A 22,930-nucleotide genomic window follows, 5' to 3' on the forward strand; every position below is an offset into this window, starting at 1 on the left:
GTGAGGGTTACCTGAGTGTGTTGATAAATGGGTGAGAGTTACCTGAGGTGTGTGATGAATGGGTGAGAGTTACCTGAGTGTGTGATGAATGGGTGAGAGTTACCTGAGTGTGTGATGAATGGGTGAGGGTTACCTGAGTGTGTGATGAATGGGTGAGGGTTACCTGAGTGTGTGATGAATGGGTGAGAGTTACCTGAGTGTGTGATGAATGGGTGAGGGTTACCTGAGTGTGTGATGAATGGGTGAGAGTTACCTGAGTGTGTGATGAATGGGTGAGAGTTACCTGAGTGTGTGATGAATGGGTGAGGGTTACCTGAGTGTGTGATGAATGGGTGAGAGTTACCTGAGTGTGTGATGAATGGGTGAGGGTTACCTGAGTGTGTGATGAATGGGTGGGGTTACCTGAGTGTGTGATGAATGGGTGAGGGTTACCTGAGTGTGTGATGAATGGGTGAGAGTTACCTGAGTGTGTGATGAATGGGTGAGGTTACCTGAGTGTGTGATGAATGGGTGAGGGTTACCTGAGTGTGTGATGAATGGGTGAGAGTTACCGACCGTGTGTGATGAATGGGTGAGAGTTACCCTGAGTGTGTGATGAATGGGTGAGGGTTACCTGAGTGTGTTATGAATGGGTGAGGGTTACCTGAGTGTGATGAATGGGTGGGGGTTACCTGAGTGTGTGATGAATGGGTGAGAGTTACCTGAGTGTGTGATGAATGGGTGAGGGTTACCTGGGTGTGTGATGAATGGGTGAGGGTTACCTGAGTGTGTATTGAATGGGTGAGGGTTACCTGAGTGTGTGATGAATGGTTTGAGTTACCTGAGTGTGTGATGAATGGGTGAGGGTTACCTGGGTGTGTGATGAATGGGTGAGAGTTACCTGAGTGTGTGATGAATGGGTGAGGGTTACCTGAGTGTGTGATGAGATGGGTGGGGTTACCTGAGTGTGTGATGAATGGGTGAGGGTTACCTGGTGTGTGATGAATGGGTGAGGGTTACCTGAGTGTGTGATGAATGGGTGAGAGTTACCTGAGTGTGTGATGAATGGGTGAGGGTTACCTGAGTGTGTGATGAATGGGTGAGGGTTACCTGAGTGTGTGATGAATGGGTGAGGGTTACCTGAGTGTGTGATGAATGGGTGAGGGTTACCTGAGTGTGTGATGAATGGGTGAGGGTTACCTGAGTGTGTGATGAATGGGTGAGGGTTACCTGGAGTCCCAGACTCTGATCTTGGAGTCAAAGTGTCCGCTGATGACGCAGTTCTCCGAGCAGACGAGGTCGCTGCAGTACGACGATACCGTGACAACCTGCACACCTGCAGACAGACAGACAGGCAGGCAGGCAGACAGACAGACAGACAGACAGACAGACAGACAGACAGACAGACAGACAGACCAATCACAATCATCAAAAGCTTTTTTTATTCTTTTATTTATTTTATTCTTTAGCTCTTTTTATATTTTTATTCATCACACACTCCACGTAACTGTGTGCCTCTGTGTGTGTGTGTGCGTGTGCACGTGTGTATTGCGAGTGTGTGTGCACGTGCACATGCGTGTTTGTGCGTTGTATGTGTGTGTGTGCGTTGTGAGTATGTGTGTGTGTGTGCGCGTGCACGTTTTAGCTCTTTTTATATTTTTTGACATTTTTTAGGTTTTCTTAACGCTTTTTTAGCTTGTTTGACTATTTTTGCGCTGATACAAAACAAGCTTCATCTGGGAACGTGTTTTATAAATAAATACTTGTATTATGCTAAGATATGATAACATTTACTAACTGGTAAAAAAAAATATATATATATAGAAAAGTAAAAGGACCTATAGACAGTCCTGCATGGGAAATGTTACTATCAATGTTGATTGATTGATCAGTGGATCAGTGATCAGGGGATCAGTGATTGATTGATCAGGGATCAGTGATTGATTGATCAGGGATCAGTGATTGATTGGTCGGGGGATCTGGGATCAGTGATTGATTGGTCAGACTTACAGGCGGCGGCCCGCTGCAGGTCCCACAGTCGGACCGTCCCGTCAGCGCTGCCCGTCACCACCTGGTGAACACTGCTGAACCTCGCTGCTGTTACCTTCCTGCTGTGACCTGTTAGAGTCAGCTGAGAGACAGACAGGCAGACAGACAGGCAGGCAGAGAGACAGAGAGGGAGAGAGAGAGATATTTCTGTATAATAACAGCAGTTAAGACATGCAGTAAGTGTTATTCTAAGGCTACATCTCTACCGCTACGTTTTGCTAAATGAATGGGAGTCTATGGAGCTAGATGCTAAATGAATGGAGGTCTATGGAGCTATAAATAGCTCCATAGACCTCCATTCATTCAGCACTGGCCTGTGAGCGCCCTCTAGTGGAACAAGAGGGGAACTGCAACCAGTTCAGAAGTAACGAGAGAGGGGAACTTCTTCCCTTGTTAGAAATTCTTTGATGTTGGACTCAACACTGTCTGACTTCCTGTCTGGAAGGTTGCCGTGGTTACCTTGGGGACGGAGTCATCCAGCCGCCACAACAAGGCCGACTTATCGTAGGAGGCGGCGAGGATCCTGAAGCCCTGAAACACAAATAAAGTAATCAGGAAAATTCCTCCACTTGTGTCTCTGTGTGTGTGTGTGTGTGTGTGTGTGTCTGTGTGTGTGTCTCTTTGTGTGTGTGTGTGTGTGTGTGTGTGTGTGTGTGTGTGTGTGTGTGTGTGTCTTTGTGTGTGTGTGTGTGTGTGTGTCTTTGTGTGTGTGTGTGTGTCTCTCTGTGTGTGTGTGTGGTTCCTTGTGTGTGTGTGTGTGTGTGTGTGTTTGTGTGTGTGTGTGTCTTTGTGAGGTCCCAGGGTGGTCCCAGGGAAGAACCCAGTCCCACCACACCCCGTGCCCAACCCCAAAAACCCCACCAAACCCCACAACCCCACCAAACAAAAATAAAAAAAAATAACCCCACCAAGAAAAAAAAATACAATGAAAAAATATAAGACACAGTGGACAAAAACCAAAGGAAGGATCCAGGACCAACAAAGCCCAGGAAAATCAGGAAACCAAACGCCTTTTGTCAAGGAGGACCCGAGGCACGGTGAGGCACCGAGGCACAGGACCACGAGGACACCAGGAATGGACCAGGACGAGGACACACAGGCACAATGGAGACCAGTGCAGGCAGGACACACAATGCACCAGGCATAGGCACCAGAATGCACAGAAACCACACAAAAAAGTAATAGCACAAATGAACCAGAATCCAGTAATGCCAATGCACCAGGAATGGCCCCAGAATGGGGACCAGAGGCACCATGGCCAGGGGAGAGGAAAGAAGAGTCCCTGGTATGGATCCCCATGACCACAGGCAGGAACCCACACTCCACACACACACCCCAGCCCATGATCTGAATAGAACGAAACAAATAATGCAGGAACAGGAAGCAACCAAGCGAACCCAAGGAACCCCTGTGTGTGAAACCCCAGGAAACCCCAGGAAACCCCAGTGTGTGTGAAACCCAGGAAACCCAGAAACCCCAGGTGGAAACCCCAGGAAACCCCAGAAACACCAGGAAACCCCAGGAAACCCCGAGAACCCAGTGTGTGGAAACCCCAGAAAAAAACCAGGAAACCCCGTAAACCCCAGGAAACCCCCTAGAAACCCCAGAAACCCCAGGAAACCCCAGGAAACCCCAGGAAACCCCAGGAAACCCCAGGAACCCCAGGAAACCCCAGGAAACCCAGGAAACCCCAGGAAACCCCAGGAAACCCAGGAACCCAGGAAACCAGGAAACCGGGCCGCAGGAAAGAAAGACGAAAATGGATAGAGAAGGAGAGACAGAAACAGAAGGGACGGAAGATAGATGGAAGGAAAGAGAAAGGGTCAACACATGTGGTGGTGGGTTGTGTGTGTGGTGCGGGTTGTGTGTGTGTTAGGTGAAAAGTGCGAACCCTTTGTGTGTGTGTGTGTGTGTGTGGTGTGTTGTGGTTTTGTGTGTGTTTTGGTGTGTGTGCGCGCGTCCGCGCAGGCAGCAAGGCATTTTTTTTTTTTTTTTTTTTTTTTTTTTGTGGTGTGTGCGCGCTCGGCATGTGTGCGTTACCAGGACTTGTAGCGCTCTGGCCGGGACTCTGGCTGAGAGGCAGATTCGTACAGGAAACACCAGCTCCTCCTCCGGGCTGCAGACCGAGTGGCCACGCCTCTTCCTGCTGACATCACAACCTCATTTACATATTACATCAACAGAAAGAAAACAAAGTGAAACGTAGAGCAACTCACTCAAACAGCTCTCTGAAGGAGGAGAGGATCCTGGGAGACGTCGCTGACGCAGATCTGAGACAAACACACACACTCAACTTCACTTCATATGCTAACACATGCTAACACATGCTAACACTTAACTTACAGTTGATTATTAAACTGATTTACACTAAATGTTTATATGAAATAGTCAGAAAAAGGGGGATAGGATTTTAGAAGCTCAAGTAGTAGCAGATGCTAACATGCTAACACACCGGCAAACACATGCTAACATCCTAACACAGCTAACATATGGTGACAGAGGCTAACCTTATAACAAATTCTTACATGCTAACGTATGATAATATGCTAACACATTTGCAAACACATTCTAACATCCTAACACAGCTAACATATGCTAAAATATGCCAACATCCTAACACAGCTTACATATGCTAACATATGCTGACAGAGGCTAACCTATTAACACATGCTAACACGTCTGCAAACACTTCTGCTAACATGCAATCATATGCTAACATCCTAACACTGCTAACATATGCTAACATATGTTGACTTGCTAACATGCTAACACTTGCTAACCCATGCTTACACTTGTTAATATGCTAAAACATCTGCAAACATGCTAACACATACAAACACTTCGGCTAAGAAGCTATAATATGCTAACATGCTAAAATATGTTTACAGGCTAAAACATGCTAATATGCTAAAATATGCTAACATGCTAAAAAACGCTAACATGCTAACACACTTCACTTACATTTTTTAACTGATAAAGATGAATAATAATGAAGGATAAATATTTGGATGAAATAGTCAGAAAAAGATAATCAAAATATTTAGGCATTTATTGAGAAAAAAGCGTAAATATTTCAATACAAAACGTTTTAATAAAGAAGTCAGAATATGTCGAGGAAAAGGTCAGAATATTTGGAAATACTTTAAGAGCAAAGTAGCGAGATTTCAAGAAAAATGTGAGAATATTGATATGACGTTTGATTGGTTGATGATTAAACTAATGAAAGTCAGAGAAAAAGTTAGAAAAACAGAAAAATGTCGAAAAAAAAAGTCTGAAAAAAGCAGAAAAACATTGAAAGAGTGACAAAAAAACTTGCAAGATCTCAGAAATAAAAAGACAAGAGATGTTACAAAACATCAGAAAGAAGTTAAAAACACGTAAAAATAATGCCGAAAAAAGTCTCAAAAACATCGGTGGGAAAAAAAGGGACAAAAAAACAAAACAAAAAGGGACTAAAAAGTTGTAAGATGTGAGAAATAAAAGACCAGAGATGTCGGAAAAAGCCTCAAAATGAAAGAGAACTGACAAACGGCAGGAAAAGTGACAGAAAACCTAGAAAGAAGCAGGAAAGAGACAGAAGAGCTGACACTAAAGTGAGATGTGAGGCTGAACCTGAAGAGTCTGGTGTGGCCTCTGGCCGGCGTCGCGGCCGTCTCCGGAGACGATGGACGACAACTGAAACACAGAGCGCCCGAATTTAACCATCTGAGCGCACAGCGTGAAGCGCCTGGCGAAGGTGCGTTTATGGCTCGTACGAATCCACTTTTGCTAGTCTGACGGCGGTAAAAACGGTCCGTGTGCCGGGTGCATGGTTCAAAAGGGTTGTACTTAGTGTCTTCATTAATCAGAGGTGTGTTTTGGCCTTGACTTTAGGGCTTGGACTTGGTCTTTATTTGGGACTTGTTGGCCTTGACTTAGGGTTTGGACTTGGTCTTTATTTGGGACTTGTTGGCCTTGACTTTAGGGCTTGGACTTGGTCTTTATTTGGGACTTGTTGGCCTTGACTTTAGTGCTTGGACTTGGTCTTTATTTGGGACTTGTTGGCCTTGACTTAGGGCTTGGACTTGGTCTTTATTTGGGACTTGTTGGCCTTGACTTAGGGCTTGGACTTGGTCTTTATTTGGGACATGTTGGCCGTGACTTTAGGGCTTGGACTTGGTCTTTATTTGGGACTTGTTGGCCGTGACTTTAGGGCTTGGACTTGGTCTTTATTTGGGACATGTTGGCCGTGACTTTAGGGCTTGGACCGTCTTCTATTTGGGACTTGTTGCCCTTGACTTTGGGCTGGGCGTGGTGTTCTTTATTTGGGACTTGTTGGCCTTGACTTTAGGGCTTGGACTTGGTCTTTATTTGGGACTTCTTGGCCGTGACTTTAGGGCTTGGAGTTGGTCTTTATTTGGGACTTGTTGGCCTTGACTTTAGGGTTTGGACTTGGTCTTTATTTGGGACTTCTTGGCCGTGACTTTAGGGCTTGGACTTGGTCTTTATTTGGGACTTGGTGGCCTTAACTTAGGGCTTGGACTTGGTCTTTATTTGGGACTTGTTGGCCGTGACTTAGGGCTTGGACTGAGTCTTTATTTGGGACATGTTGGCCTTGACTTAGGGCTTGGACTTGGTCTTTATTTGGGACTTGTTGGCCTTGACTTAGGGCTTGGACTTGGTCTTTATTTGGGACATGTTGGCCGTGACTTTAGGGCTTGGACTTGGTCTTTATTTGGGACTTGTTGGCCGTGACTTTAGGGCTTGGACTTGGTCTTTATTTGGGACATGTTGGCCGTGACTTTAGGGCTTGGACTTGGTCTTTATTTGGGACTTGTTGGCCTTGACTTTAGGGCTTGGACGTGGTCTTTATTTGGGACTTGTTGGCCTTGACTTTAGGGCTTGGACTTGGTCTTTATTTGGGACTTGTTGGCCGTGACTTAGGGTTTGGACTTGGTCTTTATTTGGGACTTGTTGGCCTTGACTTTAGGGCTTGGACTTGGTCTTTATTTGGGACTTGTTGGCCTTGACTTTAGGGCTTAGACTTGGTCTTTATTTGGGACTTGTTGGCCTTGACTTAGGGCTTGGACTTGGTCTTTATTTGGGACTTGTTGGCCTTGACGCAGGGTTTGGACTTGGTCTTTATTTGGGACATGTTGGCCGTGACTTAAAGCTTGGACCTGGTCTTTATTTGGGACTTGTTGGTCTTGACGTAGGGCTTGGACTTGGTCTTTATTTGGGACTTGGTGGCCTTGACTTAGGGCTTGGACTTGGTCTTTATTTGGGACTTGGTGGCCTTGACTTAGGGCTTGGTCTTCATTTGGGACTTGTTGGCCTTGACGCAGGGCTTGGACTTGGTCTTTATTTGGGACTTGTTGGCCTTGACTTAGGGCTTGGAATTGGTCTTTATTTGGGAGTTGTTGGCCTTGACTTAGGGTTTGGACTTGGTCTTTATTTGGGACTTGCTGGCCTTGACTTAGGGCTTGGACTGAGTCTTTATTTGGGACATGTTGGCCGTGACTTAAAGCTTGGACTTGGTCTTTATTTGGGACTTGTTGGTCTTGACGTAGGGCTTGGACTTGGTCTTTATTTGGGACTTGGTGGCCTTGACTTAGGGCTTGGACTTGGTCTTTATTTGGGACTTGGTGGCCTTGACTTAGGGCTTGATCTTCATTTGGGACTTGTTGGCCTTGACTTTAGGGCTTGGACTTGGTCTTTATTTGAGACTTGGTGGCCTTCACTTAGGGCTTGGACTTGGTCTTTATTTGGGACTTGGTCTTTATTTGGGACTTGTTGGCCTTGACTTAGGGCTTGGTCTTTATTTGGGAATTGTTGGCCTTGACTTAGGGCTTGGACTTAGTCTTTATTTGGGACTTGTTGGCCTTGACTTTAGGGCTTGGTCTTTATTTGGGACTTGTTGGCCTTGACTTAGGGTTTGGACTTGGTCTTTATTTGGGACTTGTTGGCCTTGACTTAGGGCTTGGACTTGGTCTTTATTTGGGACTTGTTGGCCTTGACTTAGGGCTTGGACTTGGTCTTTATTTGGGACTTGGTGGCCTTGACTTAGGGCTTGGACTTGGTCTTTATTTGGGACTTGTTGGCCTTGACTTAGGGCTTGGTCTTTATTTGGGACTTGTTGGCCTTGACTTAGGGCTTGGACTTTATTAATGCTGTGTTATTGACTTTAGACCAGGTTTTTGTTGGTCAATGGTGCGATCACTTCCCGCTGCCTCAAGATAGCAATACTCCCAGAATGCACCTGAACACACCTCCCTGTAAGACCAGCACGCACAGAATGCACCTGAACACACCTCCCTGTAAAACCAGCACGCCCAGAATGCACCTGAACACACCTCCCTGTAAGACCAGCACGCCCAGAATGCACCTGAACACACCTCCCTGTAAGACCAGCACGCCCAGAATGCACCTGAACACACCTCCCTGTTAGACCAGCACGCCCAGAATGCACCTGAACACACCTCCCTGAAAGACCAGCACGCCCCAGAATCCACCTGAACACACCTCCCTGTAAGCACCGCACGCCCAGAATGCACCTGAACACACCCTCCCTGTAAGACCGCACTCCGCAGCAATGCACCTGAACACACCTCCCTGTTAGACCAGCACGCCAGAATGCACCTGAACACACCTCCCTATTAGACCAGCACGCCCAGAATGCACCTGAACACACCTCCCTGTAAGACCAGCACGCCCAGAATGCACCTGAACACACCTCCCTGTAAGACCAGCACGCCAGAATGCACCTGAACACACCTCCCTGTAAGACCAGCACGCCCAGAATGCACCTGAACACACCTCCCTGTTAGACCAGCACGCCAGAATGCACCTGAACACACCTCCCGTGTAAGACCAGCACGCCAGAATGCACCTGAACACACCTCCCCTAAGACCAGCACGCCCAGAATGCACCTGAACACACCTCCCTGTAAGACCAGCACGCCCAGAATGCACCTGAACACACCTCCCTTTAAGACCAGCACGCCCAGAATGCACCTGAACACACCTCCCTGTTAGACCAGCACGCCCAGAATGCACCTGAACACACCTCCCTTGTAAGACCAGCACGCCCAGAATGCACCTGAACACACCTCCCTGTAAGACCAGCACGCAGAATGCACCTGAACACACCTCCCGCAAGACTAGCAGCACGGAATGCACCTGAACACACCTCCCTGTAAGACCAGCACGCCGCAGAATGCACCTGAACACACCTCCCTGTTAGACCAGCACTCCAGAATGCACCTTGAACACACCTCCCTGTAAGACCAGCACGCCCAGAATGCACCTGAACACACCTCCCTGTTAGACCAGCACGCCCAGAATGCACCTGAACACACCTCCCTGTAAGACCAGCACGCCCAGAATGCACCTGAACACACCTCCCTGTAAGACCAGCACGCCCAGAATGCACCTGAACACACCTCCCTGTTAGACCAGCACGCCCAGAATGCACCTGAACACACCTCCCTGTAAACCAACACCGCCCAGAATGCACCGGAACACACCTCCCCTGTAAGACCAGCACGCCCAGAATGCACCTGAACACACCTCCCTGTTAGACCAGCACGCCCAGAATGCACCTGAACACACCTCCCTGTTAGACCAGCACGCCCAGAATGCACCTGAACACACCTCCCTGTAAGACCAGCACGCCCAGAATGCACCTGAACACACCTCCCTGTAAGACCAGCACGCCCAGAATGCACCTGAACACACCTCCTCCTGTTAACCAGCACGCCAGAATGCACCTGAACACACCTCCCTGTAAGACCAGCACGCCCCAGAATGCACCTGAACACACCTCCCTGTAAGACCAGCACGCCCAGAATGCACCTGAACACACCTCCCTGTTAGACCAGCACGCCCAGAATGCACCTGAACACACCTCCCTGTAAGACCAGCACGCCCCCAGAATGCACCTGAACACACCTCCCGTTAAGACCAGCACGCCCAGAATGCACCTGAACACACCTCCCCTGTTAGACCAGCACGCCCAGAATGCACCTGAACACACCTCCTCTGTAAGACCAGCACGCCCAGAATGCACCTGAACACATCTCCCTGTTAGACCAGCACGCCCAGAATGCACCTGAACACACCTCCCTGTAAGACCAGCACGCCCAGAATGCACCTGAACACACCTCCCTGTTAGACCAGCACGCCCAGAATGCACCTGAACACACCTCCCTGTTAGACCAGCACGCCCAGAATGCACCTGAACACACCTCCCTGTTAGACCAGCACGCCCAGAATGCACCTGAACACACCTCCCTGTTAGACCAGCACGCCCATGGGCCACAGATGGGTGCTGGTGAATTTGCCATTTAAACGACGCGGGCGCTGGACGGGAAACCAACAACTGCTTTGTACTGCGCTGGAGCTCAGATAGGACCCTCAGTCGTCTTCATCATCATCATCATCATCATAAAGTGTTTTGTAAAAAGGAAATGTTTGGGTGGAACTTAGTGAAGGTGGGGGGGGGGTCTCACCTGTCCATGGTGACCTTTGACCTGGCAGCAGCCTGCAGCTCCTGCAGCTTCGCTTCTCGAGCTCTGATGAAAACAATGAGATTACACGTTTAAATAAAGCTTAAAGAAATAAACGTGTGTGTGTGTGAGTGAGAGTGTGTGTGTGTGTGTGTGTGTGTGTGTGTGTGTGTGTGTGTGTGGTCGTGCAGGTACCTGGACTAAGTGTTCGAAATATTTCGACTTTTCTTAAATTTTCCTCAGAATATTGCAGCTTTTTGTCACAGCCAAAATGGTTCAATAAAGTTTTCCAAAAAAAATGTGTGTGGTGCGTTCAGGTACCTGGACCAGTGTGTGGTGCGTTCAGGTACCTAGACCTACGCGTGGTGCGTTCAGGTACCTAGACCTACGCGTGGTGCGTTCAGGTACCTAGACCTACGCGTGGTGCGTTCAGGTACCTGGACCTGTGCGCGGTGCGTTCAGGTACCTGGACCTACGCGTGGTGCGTTCAGGTACCTGGACCTGTGCGTGGTACGTTCAGGTACCTGGACCTACGTGTGGTGCGTTCAGGTACCTGGACCTACGCGTGGTGCGTTCAGGTACCTGGACCTACGAGTGGTGCGTTCAGGTACCTGGACCTGCGCGTGGTGCGTTCAGGTACCTGGACCTACGAGTGGTGCGTTCAGGTACCTGGACCTGTGCGTGGTGCGTTCAGGTACCTGGACCTGCGCGTGGTGCGTTCAGGTACCTGGACTTGCGTTCGTTGCGGCTGTTCAGGCGCTCTGCGGCCTGCTGTTTGAGCTGGATGACGTCCTGCAGCAGGCGCCCCTCTCTCAGCGTCTCGTCTCTCAGCCTCGTCTCCGCCGCTCGCTGTCGCTCCAGCAACGCGTCGTACTCCGCCTTCAGCGTCCCGTTGTCCGCCTGAACCTGCTCCACCCGCCCCCGCAGCGCCTGCCGCGCATCCAGCGCCCCCTCCAGCCGGCGCTCCTCCTCCAGCAGTCTGACCCCAGAGACACATTTAAAGGGACAGTTCACACAGCCAAGCCTCTTTAACTTTACTTAGAAAATAATAGTTCTAGGGCGCCCGGTTAGCTCAGCTGGTCGAGCGCGCGCCCATATATAGAGGTTTGCTCCTCGATGCAGCGGCCGCGGGTTCAACTCTGACCTGGCGGCCGGCTTGTATCTCCTCCTCATGTCTCAGCTTTCCTGTCCAATAAAGGCAGAAAACATGCACACGCGGTGTGTGTGTGTGTGTGTGTGTGTGTGTGTCTCTGTGATTGTGTCTCTGTCTGTGTGTGTGTGTGTGTGTGTGGCTCTGTGTGTGTGTGTGTCTCTGTGTGTGTGTGTGTGTGTCTCTGTGTGTGTGTGTGTGTGTCTCTGTGTGTGTGTGCGTGTGTCTCTGTGTGTGTGTGTGCGTGTGTGTCTCTGTGTGTGTATGTGTATGTGTGTGTTTGTGTTTGTCTTTCTGTTTCTCTTTGTGTGTCTCTGTGTGTGTGTGTCCGTGTGTGTCTCCATGTATATGTGTGTGTGTGTGTGTGTGTGTGTGTGTGTGTGTGTGTGTGTGTGTGTGTGTGTGTGTGTGTGTGTGTGTATGCAGGTACCTGGACTGTGTTCAAATATTTTCGACTTTTCTAAAATGTTCCTCCTCAGAATATTGCAACCCCCCCCTATAGCTACTAATGAGTTGGTATTAACTGGTAATAGCCGTTATGGGCCCTGAGAAACCAGTCTGTGTGGATCCCTGCAGGAAACATGTGGTTCAACCAGGAAACCGTAGCAACCCGGGGGCCAATCAGCGGAGAGGATTCCACAGGTGTGTCACTCACCTGGCATGCTGCTCGTCCAGAAGCCTTTCTCGGACCTTAATCTGCTGCTGCAGCTCCAGCACCCGATAGGCCAGCTGCAACAACACAAGAGTGAGAGTTATTTTGGGTGTGGGGGTGTGTGTGTGTGTGTGTGTGTGTACGTGACTGATGTGCGTACCTCTCCCGTAGTTTTCTTCAGAGAGCTGACGGAGCAGCTGCTGTCAGCGGAGGGACGCCTGCAGGCACAAAACAAACACACCCTCAGCATCACTTACACAGCTTCACGCTAAAAGTCCTGATTATTTACATGGAGTCTGGTGGAGATATGCTGGCTCTATACACACTAAAAGTCCTGATTATTTACATGGAGTCTGGTGGAGATATGCTGGCTCTATACACGCTAAAAGTCCTGATTATTTACATGGAGTCTGGTGGAGATATGCTGGCTCTATACACACTAAAAGTCCTGATTATTTACATGGAGTCTGGTGGAGATATGCTGGCTCTATACACGCTAAAAGTCCTGATTATTTACATGGAGTCTGGTGGAGATATGCTGCTCTATACACACTAAAAGTCCTGATTATTTACATGGAGTCTGGTGGAGATATGCTGGCTCTATACACGCTAAAAGTCCTGATTATTTACATGGAGTCTGGTGGAGTTTGAGTTTCATGACGCGCATGTGCGTCGGTGTGTGTGTGTGTGTGTGTGTGTGTGTGTGTGTGTGTGTGTGTGTGTGTGTGTGTGTGTGTGTGTGTGTGTGTGTGTGTGTTACCTGGCGGAGCGGCTCAGGAGTCCTTTGGTCAGGCTGCTCTTCTCCAGCAGCTGAGTGTCTGAGAACAGAGAACACAGAGGAACAACTCATCTTTGTTTTATGGACATTTGACAATTATTTCAACAGTTTTTGTGCATTTTTTCTGCGTATTTTTTTTAATATTTCGACTTTTTAAATAAATTTACTGAAAATATTCTGACTTTGCAAAAACATAAAAAAAAAATTTCAGCTTTTTTTCTATCAAAGCTCTTTCTGCACGAGTACATCTGAAGCTTTAGACAGCCAGAGCTTCTTCTTTGGGAGTGCGTGTAAAGGGAGCTGGGAGAGGGGGGGGGGCTTAGGGTAACACATTTTAAATTATAAATGAGTCGCTGGTTGCATTTGCAAATTCTAACACATAAGCATAAGTCAGCCAATGCACAGGCGGTTTAGTGAAGTCCTGAGAGACCGAGACTTGAGAGCGATGTCAGAGTTTGTTATATTTCACAGCGATGAGTAATCGGCATCAGACGGAGACGCAGAGGAAGTGGAACAACATGTGGTCGAGTAGAGACCACGGCGCCTCTGCTAAATAGTCTCAGGAAGGAACTTGTTTTGGTGGAAAATGGGTACGTTCAAAAGTTGTTTTAGTCGTGACTGTTTTTACATTAAATATTCCGATTTTTTACATAAAATATTCTGATTTTTTTACATTAAATATTCTGACTTTTTACATTAAATATTCTGACTTTTTTTAACATTAAATATTCAGACTGTTTTTACATAAAATATTCAGACTTTTTTACATTAAATATTCACTTTTTTATATTAAATATTCTGACTTTTTACATTAAATATTCTGACTTTTTTAACATTAAATATTCAGACTTTTTCATATTAAATATTCTGACTATTTTACATTAAATATTCAGACTTTTTTACATTAAATATTCTGACTTTTTTACATTAAATATTCTGACTTTTTTACATTAAATATTCAGACTTTTTTTACATTAAATATTCAGACTTTTTTACATTAAATATTCTGACTTTTTTACATTAAATATTCTGACTTTTTTTTACATTAAATATTCTGACTTTTTTACATTAAATATTCTGACTTTTTTTTACGTTAAATATTCTGATTTTTTTTTACGTTAAATATTCAGACTGTTTTTACATTAAATATTCACTTTTTTATATAAAATATTCTGCCTTTTTTACGTTAAATATTCAGACTGTTTTTACATTAAATATTCTGACACCAGGTAGATTTCTCTGAACCAAACTCCTTTAAAAGAAACCTCTCTTTTAAGCATTGTGGTTATCAAACTGTTAAATTGCAAACCGAATTTCAAATGTTGCTTGGTTCAGTTATGTTGAATTAAATCTCTCTTTACAGGATGGGTTGTCGACTGTTTTTGGTGTTTTGCCAGGTATGAAACAGAAAGGATTTCCCTAAAGTCATTCCAGGTATTGTGGTTAGCCAACTGTTAAATTGACAGATTTCTAAATGGAGTTTGGTTCAACTCTCCAGATGTTCTGTCCCCAGTAACCTGACCTGCCTTCCCTGTCAGCTGTCATACATCTCAACCAGCCCTTCTGTAATGGTTTTATAAACAGATGAAAGCGGGAAGGATTTTTCCGAACCAAACTCCATTTAAAAAAACTCTCTTTTAAGCAGTGTGGTTAGCAGACGGTTACGCTGCAAACTGATTTTTGAATTGATTCAACTGTGTTAGACAAAATCCTTTTTTGCAGGAGTTGTTGTGTACACAACTTTTTGGTGTTTTGCAAAGTATGAAACAGGAAGTAATTCTCTTAATACTTTTTCTAAGCACTGTGGTTAGCTAACTGTTAAATCGACAGATTTTTCAATGGAGTTTGGTCGGCAGTAACCTGACCTGACTTCCCCTGTCTAAACCAGCCCTTCTGTAATGGTTTTAAACACATTTAATAAGTGTACTTGTCTGTCGTACAGAAGCGGATCAGATCCTGGAACTTGGCGTGCTGGCTCAGGTCTCGGTGCTTCAGCTGCCCGACGATGTGTCTCCTCCAGCGGGTCTCCGAGGCGGACCTGCCGCCGCCGCCGCGTCCCGGAGCCCCGACCCGGGCGCAGCGCTGCGACCCTCCCGCTGAATCGGTCATGACTGTGCGGGTGGGCTAGAAGGGATACAGCAACGGCCGGAAGCTACGCAAAATCTCGGCTGATATATTTTAATACTTTCACCCAGGAAACGCACGAGTGTTTTAACCAAAGCCACGATCTTTTTTCCCCAAACTTAACTAGTCGTTTTGGTGTCTAAACGTAACTCTCGCGGCCGTAGCTGTATCCCCTCTCTAGCTTCAACCGTGTTGCTGTCAGAGCAGCCATGAAGTCCGCAGCGCGGGCCGCTTCTCGGTGCCGTTTCCCCGCTGACAGTCGCTCACAGACCGGCCTGGTGTCACACGAAGCTCCGTGGTGAAGCTCCGGGTCTTCCAGCCGCCGCCATGTTTCTTTCCTCTTTCTCTAAAAAAGGGTTTGTTTTGTTTTTGTAACTTTTTCTTTCCGTAGAGATTCGTCACTCTGATGACGTAGGGCGGGGCTAAGGAGGGTGGGGAGAGTACGTAGTAACCCCCCTGTTGTCTCCCCGTCGACCTGCAACTGTTTTTCTGGGTCAAAATTTAAAACTAAGATTGGTCGACACTTGGTCTCACTTTATCAACGTTTTTTTTTAAACATTTTGTCCATGTTTTCAATGCTCTTGTATATATTTTTTCTCTCCAAAATGCTATAAAATTCGTGCTGCCAGCTCCGCGCTCTCTAACCTTCCTGTGTTTAGTTTTTCCATTTTGACCTTTATTATTTTTTTACTTTGACTTTGCAGCTTTTTCCAAAGTTTGTAGAAGATGAATCTCATGTCCTGACATACAGAACTGTTTTATCTTCAATAAGTCTGATGCCAAACTCTTATATTTCATGTTTTTATCACTCTCTGCTCTCCATTGGTTGCGTCTGAAAAGGCGAGAAAAGGGACGTATGAATGTGACAAAAGGCAACGTAAAAATGCGACAAAAGGCAATGTAAAAATGCGACAAAAGGCAACGTAAAAATGCGACAAAAGGCAACGTAAAAATGCGACAAAAGGCAACGTAAAAATGCGACAAAAAGCAACGTAAAAATGCGACAAAAAGCAATGTAAAAATGCGACAAAAGGCAACGTAAAAATGCGACAAAAGGCAACGTAAAAATGTGACAAAAGGCAACGTAAAAATGTGACAAAAAGCAATGTAAAAATGCGACAAAAAGCAATGTAAAAATGCGACAAAAAGCAACGTAAAAATGCGACAAAAGGCAACTGTAAAAATGCGACAAAAAAGCAATGTAAAATGCGACAATGCAGCAACGTAAATATGCGACAAAAGGCAATGTAAAATGCGAATAAAAAGGCAACGTGAAAATGCTGCACAAAAGCAATGTAAAAATGCGACAAAAAGGCAACGTTAAAAATGCGACACAAAGCAAACGTGAAAATGCGCGCACAAAAGGCGACACGTAAAATGTGACGCCAAAAGGCAACGTAAAAATGCGACAAAAGGCAACGTAAAAATGCGACAAAAGGCAATGTAAAAATGCGACAAAAGGCAACGTAAAAATGCGACAAAAGGCAATGTAAAAATGCGACAAAAGGCAACGTAAAAATGCGACAAAAGGCAATGTAAAAATGCGACAAAGCAAGTAGTAAAATGCGACAAAAAGCGAAGCAAAATGCGGCAAAAGGCAACGTGAAAATCGCGACAAAAAAGCAATGTAAAATGCGACAAAAGGCAACGTAAAAAATGCGGCTACAAAGGCAATGTAAAAATGCTCAATTAAAGGCAACGGAAAATGCGCAAAAAAGGCAACGTAAAATGCGACAAAAAAGGCAATGTAAAAAGCGTAATTAAAAGCAACGTAAAACGCTGTACAGTAAACGTAATAACGCTAATAAGCAATGTAAAAATGCGGCAAAAAGGCAATGTAAAATGCGAATTAAAGGCAACGTAAAAATGCGACAAAAGGCAACGTAAAAATGCGACAAAAGGCAACGTAAAAATGCGACAAAAAGCAACGTAAAAATGCGACAAAAAGCAACGTAAAAATGCGACAAAAAGCAACGTAAAAATGCGACAAAAGGCAACGTAAAAACGCGACAAAAGGCAACGTAAAAATGCGACAAAACGCAACGTAAAAATGAAACAAAAATGGGATAAAAAGCACAGAAAGAACCAAGCAGGCCCGAGTTATTATATGGCCAAAACATCAGTCAAAACTCGCCATTTTCAGCACAGAGCGCAAGTTTTCTTCTTCTTCATCATCATCATCATCATCATCATCATCTCACTGAAAATGAAACCAAACTGTATGAAACACATTTATTAGGACATAATAAAACAGTTTATGTACAAACTGAGCGACTGTGATTTAAAAACACAAATAAACCAACAAACGTAAGGTGCGTTAAAAGGAACACTGATAAAATAAAGTGACTTTTGTCTCCGTTGAGCCTCCGTACGGGCTCAGATCCGGTTCAGTTTGTTCTGAGTCATCTGGACCAGCAGCTCAGAGTACTTCTCCAGCAGAGACAGGGTCCCCTCGTCCTCCGGTCGCCTGTCTCCACCCCCCAGGGTCCCCGCGTCCTCCGGTCGCCTGTCTCCACCCCCCAGGGCCGCCTGCAGCTCACAGAGAACGCCATCAAACGCCCCACGCAGGACGCGGACGCCCTGGACCGCCCCAAACGCGCCCGCCAGCCAGGACGAGAATTCAAGAGAAAGGTAGAGAACATTTTATATAAGAGAATGAGAGGATTTTTTTTTTTAAAAAAAAAAAAACACCAACACAGACACACAGTTATATACAAAGAGACAGACAGGCAGGAGAGACACATAGTTATATACAGAGAGACAGACAGGCAGGCAGAGAGACACATAGTTATATACAGAGAGACAGACAGGCAGGCAGAGAGACACAGAGTTATATACAGAGAAACAGACAGGCAGGCAGAGAGACACATAGTTATATACAGAGAAACAGACAGGCAGGCAGAGAGACACATAGTTATATACAGAGAGACAGACAGGCAGGCAGAGAGACACAGTTATATACAGAGAGACAAGGACAGGTAAGTAGAGAGAACACGAAGCAGAGACAGAGAGCACAGAGAGACAGACAGGCAGAAAGTAGAGAGAGCATGAGAGAGGAAGACAGCAGGTGAGAGACACAGTTATATACAGAGAAACAGACAGGCAGGCAGAGAGAGAGAGAGAGACAGGCAGGCAGAGAGACACATAGTTATATACAGAGAGACAGACAGGCAGGCAGAGAGAGAGAGAGAGTGAGACAGGCAGGCAGAAAGACAGTTATATACAGAGAGAGAGACAGGCAGGCAGAGAGACACAGTTATATACAGAGAGAGAGACAGGCAGGCAGAGAGACACAGTTATATACAGAGAGAGAGACAGGCAGGCAGGGAGAGAGAGAGAGAGACAGAGAGAGAGGCAGACAGATAGAGAGAGAAAGACAGGCAGGCAGAGAGCAAAAGAGACAGGCAGGCAGAGAGAGACATAGCAGAAGTATAGAGAGAGAAACAGACAGATAGGTAGAGAGAAAAACAGATAGGTAGAGAGACAGAGAGAGACAGTAGGTGACACACAGAGAGAAAAGAGATAGAGCAGGAGAGAGAGGAGAGAGCGAGACAGACAGCGAAAGATAACAGAGATACAGGAGAGACGAAGGACAGAGACACCCCAGAGAGAGGTAGGTAGAGAGACACCACAGAGAGAGACAGAGACAGGAGAGAATATGCAGAGACAGGCAGAGAGAAGGAGAGAAGGAGAGACAGGAGACAGAGAGAGAGGTGGTAGGTAGACGGAAAGACAGAATAGCGCAAGACAGGCAGGTAGAGACAGTGGAGACAGACAAAAAAAAAAAAAATGGATAGTGGATCTCAGTCATGGGGAAGCAACGGAGCAAAGGAGGACTTCATCGAGCCCCCCCCGCCCCGCGCCCGCCAGCGCCGCCGCCCCCGCCCCGCGGGCCCGCGGCGGCCGCCCGCGGCGCGCGGGGGGCGCGCCCCGCGCCGCCGCGCGCCGCCGCCGCCCGCCCGCGCCCGCGCCCCGCGCCGAGCGCCCCGTCACCTGAACCTGAAACTACAAACATCCCAGAATGCATCTCTCCTCAAGACCCTTAACCCTTGGGTGGACTTCAGGTCACACTGACCCGTTTTTTAATTTTTGTTTTATATCAGAAAATATGGGACGTAGAAACGAGCGCAGAACGTCAAGTCGAAAAAAGGGTTAACGGGAAACACAAGGACGTTAAAGGGTGATAGGAAGTAAAACTGATTTGACCTTCTCATGGAGTAACAACAGTTTAGTTTAGTGGGTAACCAGGACACAGAGAAGCTCAGAGACCCTTTGACTCCTCTCTCCTCTGCTAATCTCACCGTTACAAACTGCCTCTGAAAAACGGGCGAATCTCAACGAGCTCCTGATTGGCTCTAGTCTCTCTTTGATTCACTTTTTGTCGATTTTTTTCCAATGTTCTTGTACCATTTTTTCCCTCCAAAATGCTATAAAATTGAAAAACAAAAGAAAAAAAATGTAATTAACGGAGTGAACTGATATTTTTTTATAAAGCGTCAAAAAGGCAACGTAAAAATGAGACGCCACTGATTCATAAGCTACACCACTGATTCATAAGCTACACCACTGATCATAGTCTACACCACTGATCATAAGCTACACCACTGATCATAGTCTACACCACTGATCATAAGCTACACCACTGATCATAAGCTACACCACTGATCATAAGCTACACCACTGATTCATAAGCTACACCACTGATTCATAAGCTACACCACTGATTCATAAGCTACACCACTGATTCATAGTCTACACCACTGATCATAGGCTACACCACTGATTCATAGGCTACACCACTGATTCATAGGCTACACCACTGATTCATAGTCTACACCACTGATTCATAGGCTACACCACTGATTCATAGGCTACACCACTGATTCATAGGCTACACCACTGATTCATAGGCTACACCACTGATCATAGGCTACACCACTGATATAGAGCTACACCACTGATTCATAGGCTACACCACTGATTCATGGCTACACCACTGATTCATAGGCTACACCACTGATTCATAAGCTACACCACTGATCATAGGCTACACCACTGATCATAGGCTACACCACTGATTCATAGGCTACACCACTGATTCATAGGCTACACCACTGATTCATAGGCTACACCACTGATTCATAGTCTACACCACTGATCATAGGCTACACCACTGATCATAGGCTACACCACTGATTCATAGGCTACACCACTGATTCATAAGCTACACCACTGATCATAGGCTACACCACTGATCATAGGCTACACCACTGATTCATAGGCTACACCACTGATTCATAAGCTACACCACTGATTCATAGGCTACACCACTGATCATAGGCTACACCACTGATCATAGGCTACACCACTGATTCATAGGCTACACCACTGATCATAGGCTACACCACTGATCATAGGCTACACCACTGATTCATAGGCTACACCACTGATTCATAGGCTACACCACTGATTCATAAGCTACACCACTGATCATAGGCTACACCACTGATCATAGGCTACACCACTGATTCATAGGCTACACCACTGATTCATAGGCTACACCACTGATTCATAGGCTACACCACTGATTCATAGGCTACACCACTGATTCATAGTCTACACCACTGATTCATAAGCTACACCACTGATTCATAGCTACACCACTGATCATAGTCTACACCACTGATCATAGTCTACACCACTGATCATAGTCTACACCACTGATTCATAGGCTACACCACTGACTCATAGGCTACACCACTGATTCATAAGCTACACCACTGATTCATAGGCTACACCACTGATCATAGTCTACACCACTGATTCATAAGCTACACCACTAATCATAGGCTACACCACTGATCATAAGCTACACCACTAATCATAGGCTACACCACTGATTCATAAGCTACACCACTAATCATAGGCTACACCACTAATCATAGGCTACACCACTGATCATAGGCTACACCACTGATCATAAGCTACACCACTAATCATAGGCTACACCACTGATCATAAGCTACACCACTAATCATAGGCTACACCACTGATTCATAAGCTACACCACTAATCATAGTCTACACCACTGATCATAAGCTACACCACTAATCATAGTCTACACCACTGATCATAGTCTACACCACTGATTCATAAGCTACACCACTAATCATAGGCTACACCACTGATCATAAGCTACACCACTAATCATAGGCTACACCACTGATTCATAAGCTACACCACTAATCATAGGCTACACCACTAATCATAGGCTACACCACTGATCATAGGCTACACCACTGATCATAAGCTACACCACTAATCATAGGCTACACCACTGATCATAAGCTACACCACTAATCATAGGCTACACCACTGATTCATAAGCTACACCACTGATCATAGGCTACACCACTGATCATAAGCTACACCACTAATCATAGGCTACACCACTAATCATAGGCTACACCACTGATCATAAGCTACACCACTGATTCATAAGCTACACCACTGATCATAGTCTACACCACTGATCATAGTACACCACTGATCATAAGCTACACCACTGATCATAAGCTACACCACTGATTCATAAGCTACACCACTAATCATAAGCTACACCACTGATTCATAAGCTACACCACTAATCATAGTCTACACCACTGATCATAAGCTACACCACTGATCATAGTCTACACCACTGATCATAGTCTACACCACTGATCATAAGCTACACCACTGATTCATAAGCTACACCACTAATCATAGTCTACACCACTGATCATAAGCTACACCACTGATCATAAGCTACACCACTGATCATAGTCTACACCACTGATTCATAGGCTACACCACTGATCATAGTCTACACCACTGATCATAAGCTACACCACTGATTCATAGGCTACACCACTGATCATAGGCTACACCACTAATCATAGGCTACACCACTGATCATAAGCTACACCACTGATTCATAGTCTACACCACTGATCATAAGCTACACCACTGATCATAAGCTACACCACTAATCATAGTCTACACCACTGATCATAAGCTACACCACTGATTCATAGGCTACACCACTGATCATAGGCTACACCACTGATCATAAGCTACACCACTGATTCATAGTCTACACCACTGATCATAAGCTACACCACTGATTCATAAGCTACACCACTGATCATAGGCTACACCACTGATTCATAAGCTACACCACTGATTATAACACAACTCCACGAAACGCCTCCTATTCACACAAATGCATTAAACTGAAACCAGACACAAGCGTTGGCTTCATAAGACCTCGGGGCTGCTGGGATATAGGGGTACCTGTGTGAGGGTCCGACAGCGGAGAGGAGGAAGATGTCGGGGGGTCAACTCCCAAAAACGTGTCTGATTCTAGAGACATGAAGGAGACAGAAACTCTCGTTACAGTTGATATTTGGGATTAAGGGAGTCAACAAGATACACTGATAGACTTTAAGTCCTAATCATGTTTCATAGAAGAGTTAAAATAAACGTTTTCCCCTCAAAATATATCACACATACGGTAGTTCACCTGTTACCCAGGTAACACACACACACACACACACACACACACACACACACACACACACACACACACACACACACACACACACACACACACACACACACACATCAAACAGACAAACACACACGCAGAGAGAGACAGACACACAGAGTCA

General features: G+C 46.0%; 2 protein-coding genes across 5 annotated transcripts in view; both read right to left on the minus strand.

Moving 5' to 3' along the window:
- Positions 1–4,053: 4,053 nt before the first annotated feature.
- atg16l2 (ATG16 autophagy related 16-like 2 (S. cerevisiae)) lies at positions 4,054–15,624 on the minus strand (the record flags this gene model as incomplete). Of its 4 annotated transcripts, none has more annotated exon segments than XM_039777260.1 (9): positions 4,054–4,171; positions 4,245–4,298; positions 5,641–5,703; positions 10,518–10,580; positions 11,242–11,493; positions 12,320–12,393; positions 12,477–12,534; positions 13,077–13,134; positions 15,035–15,624. In XM_039777260.1, coding segments are annotated over 9 exon segments (909 nt in total), but the record flags the coding sequence as incomplete, so codon positions are not given.
- Positions 15,625–19,205: 3,581 nt separating this feature from the next.
- wdr62 (WD repeat domain 62) overlaps positions 19,206–22,930 on the minus strand; it is a gene marked incomplete at its 5' end in the record, with an annotated part of 23,575 nt that continues 19,850 nt past the window's right edge. Inside the window, 2 exon segments of the mRNA XM_039777005.1 lie at positions 19,206–19,223; positions 22,554–22,622. Of these exon segments, the coding sequence (XP_039632939.1) occupies positions 22,598–22,622 (25 nt within the window).

The sequence above is a fragment of the Perca fluviatilis genome, chromosome 2 (genome assembly GCF_010015445.1).
Source record: "Perca fluviatilis chromosome 2, GENO_Pfluv_1.0, whole genome shotgun sequence".
Taxonomy (NCBI): domain Eukaryota; kingdom Metazoa; phylum Chordata; class Actinopteri; order Perciformes; family Percidae; genus Perca; species Perca fluviatilis.